The sequence below is a fragment of the Curcuma longa genome, unplaced genomic scaffold, assembly GCF_044706935.1.
Source record: "Curcuma longa cultivar G26 ecotype Majalengka, Jawa Barat unplaced genomic scaffold, ITB_CL_G26_1.1 contig_7818, whole genome shotgun sequence".
In the NCBI taxonomy this organism is placed as follows: domain Eukaryota; kingdom Viridiplantae; phylum Streptophyta; class Magnoliopsida; order Zingiberales; family Zingiberaceae; genus Curcuma; species Curcuma longa.
Genome location: NW_027435045.1, coordinates 1 through 6,627, shown reverse-complemented (window position 1 = coordinate 6,627; position 6,627 = coordinate 1). Strand labels below are relative to the sequence as shown.

Genomic DNA, 6,627 nt, shown 5'->3' with positions numbered 1-6,627 from the left:
GACGCATTTATGCACGCTGCCCCATACAATAATTCGAAATTCTTCTAACAAAAAAAAACATAGATGGAACAGAATGGAAGCCAGAAGCCGCAGTGAACATATTCATACAATATCAAGTGCAATTAGTGCATAATTATGAGGCCCATAAAGATATAGATATAGAAAGGTAATCCAAGTGTAAGGGCCTCAGTCAATGCACTTCGTCACGTGCCGTGGAATATTGTAATCCAGGGAGTATGATTGATTTCCTTTTAGCAACCAGCAAGAAAACCAAACAAATGAAGTCGTTCCTTTCAACCCTTGTAGCTTCGGAGGCTAAGAAATTAATATAAATGAGCATATTTCACGTGCTGTGCATGGGTAGGTATCGAGGCAGACGTGGCTTCTCGATCCTCGGCCCAAATCGTCGGGGTTAGATTAATGGGAAAATGGATCTGGAGGGTTGGGTCAAATGAGTCATCACTGCTGGCCGACAGAGGCAAGGCGAACGGTGCTGGTGGAAAAGCGTTGGGGTCTTGATGGCAATGCGAAAGCTTCCCATGCTGTTGGGTGTGGGTTGAGGGCTGAGAGGGCCGAATGCAGGCCATCCCTAATAAAGATGGCAGAAGCTCTTCTTGCCTTATCCTTCTGATTGCGACCTCTCCCTGCTGTTGCTGCTGCATCCCCTCCGCGCCCATTCCCTTCCTTCCTCCACTTATTTTTCCCGACCGCCATACCGTCTCCTCTCCCATCCCCTCTCCTTCTCCCTCTCCCTCTCCCTCTCCGTTTCCTATATAACCAAATATCTCTACACCAGTCCCATGTCCACTTCAATTTAAGAGCACTATAATTAAAATTATGGAGGTCGGTATGCTAGATGTGGCTTCGTCAGTGAGCATTTGAAGTCAAGCTGAAGCTTGAGGTAAATTCTCGGCTAATTGTAGGAGTGTAAGATGAAGAGTCGCCAGGTTCCAGTATTCGGCTACTGGGATTACTGCGATGAGCTCTCCATCACCCATTACTTCGAGTTGCAGGCCGGGTTAATCCGAGGTCATTACTTTGGCGATGAACATGATTACACCTTTAATGCGCCAACTCATATCAGAGCAGCTTATCAACACCATCATCGAAAGGTACTTGCTCATCGCCATAATTAATAATCTCTTGCCATATCTGATGCTTACATTGTTCTTCCAAACGTGGACGTTTCTAGGTGAAAAAAGTTGGTAATGCAGCAGGCGATCATAAACCCTATCTGAGAGAGCACAGCGGGAAACAAGTTAAGGCCAGCGCTGATCTGAAACAACAAACGACTCCAAGAAGACTCAGAGCTTCCAAGGCAGTAGATGAGGACTTGTACAAGATCCCTCCTGAGCTCTTGTACCAAAAGCCCAAAAGGGTATAACTCCTGTATCTTTGCCCTGTTATTTGCTTTTTATACTTCAACGGTATGTGCATTTTATTGAAGATGATGTGATTGAGTGCAGAAGAGGCTGTTGAAGAACTTGTGGTCAGGATGTATGGGACTCAACAGCAGTCGTGCCGTAAGAAGCTAATGACCGCATAAAACAGAGCGATGTGTTGTTTTTTTGTTTTTTGTCCTTCAGTAGTTGCCGTTGTAGTATTTTCTGACTTCTGGTCAGTTTGATGTGATATAACATTGAATTGCCACATTAGAAAACGAGAGGAGGTATCTGAGATCGTATGTGGTATATTTTAGTATTTAATGTAAGAATGACATTAATCTGATATCAAAAGTAGCTGCATGTTTGCTGTCATAAATTGGCTGCTCCATTGCAGCTTACAATTGACTCTTGCTAGTAAAACATCTACGGCTTTATAGTAAAGAACTAATATGTTGCAATGCCACTGCTTGATTCCATCACAATAAATAAATTTGAGGCCATTTGTTTACAAATTGCATATAACCTAGAATCATATGCTCTACAGCTTTTAGGTTTCTTTAAAAAAAATATATACAAAAAGGGTTTGTCAGCATTGGATAGTTAAAGGCTTGTTGTTGTCGTCTCTTACTTGCACTTTCATCTTGGACAGTTTTGATCGTGTTCTATATTTATCTTAAAGGGTGTTTGGCTTTTGATTCGTCCTCTCTGGAAACTTTCTCAAGTAGGGTCTGATGGAAAAGCTGAGATTAAATGGAATATGTTTTTGTTACGATCTGTGGGTGCAACCAAGAACAAAAGGGCTAGGCTCTGCCATCACGTATTATTGTGCTATATTTGAATTAGAATATACTAATTTGTACTATTCATATACTAGAATGTGATACTATATTTGTAATATACATATACCTTTTAAGGGACCCCTATATTATAAATAGGGAGCTCACTATTATCCAAGTAAAATGATCAGCCTCTGGTCTTCTAGTATCTCTAGCTCTTGCACTATTAGAGAAGGTGACGGATAGGCTGACTTAGGCACACAAGGAAAGAATTCTTTGCTTAAGTTGCACAGTGCACAAACCAAAGTCTACAACTCGTGACAGTTTGTATTAAAGCCAAATTGATTCAATTTGGAGGTTTGTTTTGCTTGAAGTTCAATTTTCAGGGATGGTGCAGCAATTCTAGACCCGGGAACTTGCCCTGAGGGAAGGCCATGAAGGTTCTATAAACATGTTTGCATTGGATGCTCGCTTGGTCAAGGTAGACTCAACCATGGGTTGAGTTTGATTTGGATCCGACTGCAGGCCGAGTCCGGTTCGGACCCGATCATGAGCCAAGTTTGGTCCCCAAACAAGCCGGTTACGGTTCTAATTCATTTAACTGAGTTAACGAGTAATCAGTCTATTGACTCGATTACGAATTCGGACTAGGTCTCGAACCTATGGTTGGGTCTGAATCGAACTTGGCTTGTGGTTGGGTTTGAATTGGGCTCAATGAACTAGTTGTTTGAATTATCGATTTATGTTAGTTGGTTGGCAGTTTCGACTATTTAAAATATTTTTTTAATGATTAAAATTATTTGATTTTTTTAATCAATTGTTATGATTAATTGACCGTTATTTTCTAAACTTTAAAAATAAGTTATTCATTCTATTAGCTTTACATTAATTTCTCTATTCTTATTATCTCTAAATTTTGAAATCCAAATCGCTTTAACTTTAATTTTCAATTCTAATGAAAGGAAATTTATCTCGATCTAGATAGATAAGAAAATAGTCATTTTGAATGTGTATCTCGTCGATATTCAATTTATCGATGATGAATTAAAGCAATTTCTAATAATCGAGATGTAAAGAAGTATTGAAACTTCCAAGGTTCGAGATACTCCATCTTTAAAATTTAAATATTTTAAAAAAATTATCTTTTTCATTTGGAGAAATGTATATAAAATATAAGTATTACAAAGCCTCTTATAAATTTCAATCGGGTGGCAATTATGGATTATTGAAGTGACACATAGAAACAAAATACTCAATTAAATTTGGAGTCGAACGTTCTTAAATTCAACTATTTAAATTTTTATTAACTAGTGGAGGTACCAATTCAAGTTTATTTAAATATTTTAATTTTAAATTAACAGAATCATTAATTAGAGTTATTTTTGTATAACATATTTCTTTTAGTTTTGAATCTAAATACATATTTAAATTTTTTTCAAGAATTATTTAATTCATTTGCTAAACATGTTCCCAAAGTGTACTTACTTGTACAATTAAAAAATCAATAGGATGAAAAAATTTAATTAAAAATTATTAAATTAAATAATAAAATATTTTTATATTTTATATTTAGAATGATCATTGATAAATCCAGTTATATATAGATGTGACTTGCCATTAGATTGACAACTATTAGACAATTAAAAACGATTATTAGGATATCGAGTCTTTGATGAAGTACACACTATTTATAATATATCTCAATTATTATACTTAATTTTAAAAGAATATGAATTAACTACTAAAAATAATGCTAGTTCTAATACTACAGGTATTGCCGAACTTAAATTTATATATCAACCTACTATTGTTGGTTTATTTTTTTATATTTATTGTATATGTCATATTTTAAATTTATATATCCAAGATGAATTAAAAATTTCATAAAATCAAATTAAACTAATTAATATTTCTATTTTTTATTTATGGTCATATCCTAGTATAATGAAATAATTGGATAGATTTTATAAAATTAATAGAATAAGATTTAAAAGATTTTCATATGATGTACCAATATATTAAAATTCAACATATAAATTAGTATAAGATTCATTTCAATATAGAGAACTATTATGTTCATATTTTAAAAAATATTAATAATACCAAATATATATTTATTTTTACACTAATGGAATATATGTAGCGGTATTTGTAAAATTTTAAAAGTATTTAATGATATAACTGAACAACTATCTAGTATTTGTTATATTACTTCTCATTTAGTTATAATAAATTTTTATAACAATTCTAATTTTATATGAATATTTCATAAATAAATTTTTATCTCCTTATGTGTTAATAATGAAGGCAAAATAGAAAAAAAAATATTTTTATCATATTCTTGATATTTATTAAGTTGCATTTTTAGAGCCTAGACTAAAATTAGATGTTTTTCATTAAATATTAATTATCTATTATGTTGTTTTAATTCCGTTTAAAGATTATTCTTTTTCCTATTAATATTATACAAAATATTAAAAATAATTTATATGATATTTATAAACATTATAGTATAAAATATGGATTAGAAGTTAATGTGTCTAAAATATAAAATATTAATAGTAAGAGTAATTTAAAACTCACAAAAGCATAATTTTTATTAAGAGAATGCTTGAAACATTCATGAGGATTATCTTGTTCTAAATAGGAACTTGAGATTTATTTTATGACTTCTTTTAATTTTAATAAAACAGATAACAAGGTGAATTTTGATATTTTACCACGATGATCGTAGAAGGCTTAAAGTTTTTTCTATTCTCTATGTCATAGCAAAGGAAATTCTGGCTTGTCCACTATCAACCGTTGCTCTAGAACAAACATTTAGTTTCGAAGGTAATATTAGATGAAAGATGATCTACCTTGTCTCCTTAATCTTTGGAGTACAAATATTATTTGATAATTGGACGACAACTACAAAAAGAATATAAAGAATGTAATTTTTCAAAGATGAAGTAGAAGAGTTCGATATCGAAGGAATTAATACTATGGGGAAAAAATGGAAGTGAGTAACAACAATACTTCCTAAAGTAATATGGATAAAAAGGTAAGCAAACTACGTGGATTTTGATTCCCCTATACCATAAGAGGATACATAGATAATTTAAATAAGTGGAAATCCTTTTTTATATATTTTTTATTTTAATTTAATTTATAAATATTTTTTTAAATAAACAAATAATTTTGAACCGTCATGAATCATGAACCAACTGTAACTGACGATTTTGAATCATGAACTATAACCACCTTTGAAGGTTAAGGGTCGATATTTTTCGAACCGTCAAATTGATGGTTTCAAACCATTGATTTCGAATTGTGGTCGGGTCTATGTCAAGGTAGAGGTTATCGTTGGAGAACTAGGGAGAAGTCAAGGGACTCGATGAGTTAAACTCCATGGGAGAGGAGCTCAAGAAAGAGATGCATGGTGCCCTTAATGAAGTTGCAGATCAGATGATAAAAAAGAATGCCATCCTAGGGACCATAATCATGGCAATGCATTAGGAAATAGAGGAGCTTGGGAGAGCTTGATGTCTACAAGACAACCACGGTAGGAGACATGCTCACAATGTTGCTCGTACACTATATGAAGGTGTTTGAACCCAAGGTGTTCAAGGGCACCAAGTCCGCAAAATATGTGGACATTTTCCTTTGGTATTTGTAGTACTTCAAATTCATGCTGAGATTTGGTAGAATCAATGATTTGATAGATGGGGCAAATTATTTCAGTTAGGATTGTTATTATATTTGATATGTGTATTTGAGTCGTGCATGACTTGGAGATATGCACATGGAGATGACTTGTGATGGCCAAATTTGGTTGATGATCCGATGGTTTGTTGTTCGTGGAGATCAAATAAGGATGACATGATACATCCGAGGTACCATAGATTTAGGAACATCGAAATATGACTATTTGTGGAAGTTAACATTATAGATGAAGGTGTGAAGGATGACACAAGGAGCCGCAAGCTCGAGTGCATCTAATTGACGAGTAGCTTGACAAGAGATAACTTCAAGGTGAAGTAAATTTTTCAAAATTTAGTGTTGAGAGAATATGTACTTGGGCAAAGGTAAAATCTTAATATAGGTGTATGATGTGTGTGAATCATATATATATATATATATATATATATATGATATCCTGCGCGAGTGATTTGCGCGACTCCGTCCGCGACATCTGACCTGGCGAGGAGTTTCACTGTGCATCGTTGATGACTTAGGGTTTTTACGAATTAAATTGATTCAATTTTGGGCTTTTACATTGGAAATAATTATTTATTGAATAAATTTGACTTTAATTGTCCTATATTGCATTATTTAAGGATTGATATAATTTTTGTGATTTAATGATGAATTTTGGCATTAATTTGATTTTTATTGATTTTAGGGCTAAATTGGACCCAACTCGAGCTACACCGTGGTCAACTCAAGTCAAAATTGCCAAACCGATCAAGCCAACATGGAGGACA

General features: G+C 33.5%; 1 protein-coding gene across 1 annotated transcript; it reads left to right on the top strand.

Annotated features, from left to right (window-relative positions):
- The first annotated feature begins 691 nt into the window (after positions 1-691).
- LOC141819506 (uncharacterized) lies at positions 692-1,875 on the top strand. The gene is made up of 3 exons (XM_074706791.1): positions 692-1,112; positions 1,193-1,378; positions 1,467-1,875. Exons 1-3 carry the CDS (start codon positions 933-935, stop codon positions 1,533-1,535), a joined length of 435 nt encoding a protein of 144 aa, XP_074562892.1. The 5' UTR covers positions 692-932; the 3' UTR covers positions 1,536-1,875.
- The last annotated feature ends 4,752 nt before the right edge of the window (positions 1,876-6,627 follow it).

Bases quoted from the DNA above. Each gene is read 5' to 3' on its own strand.
- LOC141819506 (XM_074706791.1), top strand. From the start codon at position 933: ATGAAGAGTCGCCAGGTTCCAGTATTCGGCTACTGGGATTACTGCGAT. The intron at 1,113-1,192 runs GTACTTGCTCAT...GGACGTTTCTAG, and splicing joins ATCAACACCATCATCGAAAG to GTGAAAAAAGTTGGTAATGC. The intron at 1,379-1,466 runs GTATAACTCCTG...GATTGAGTGCAG, and splicing joins TGTACCAAAAGCCCAAAAGG to AAGAGGCTGTTGAAGAACTT.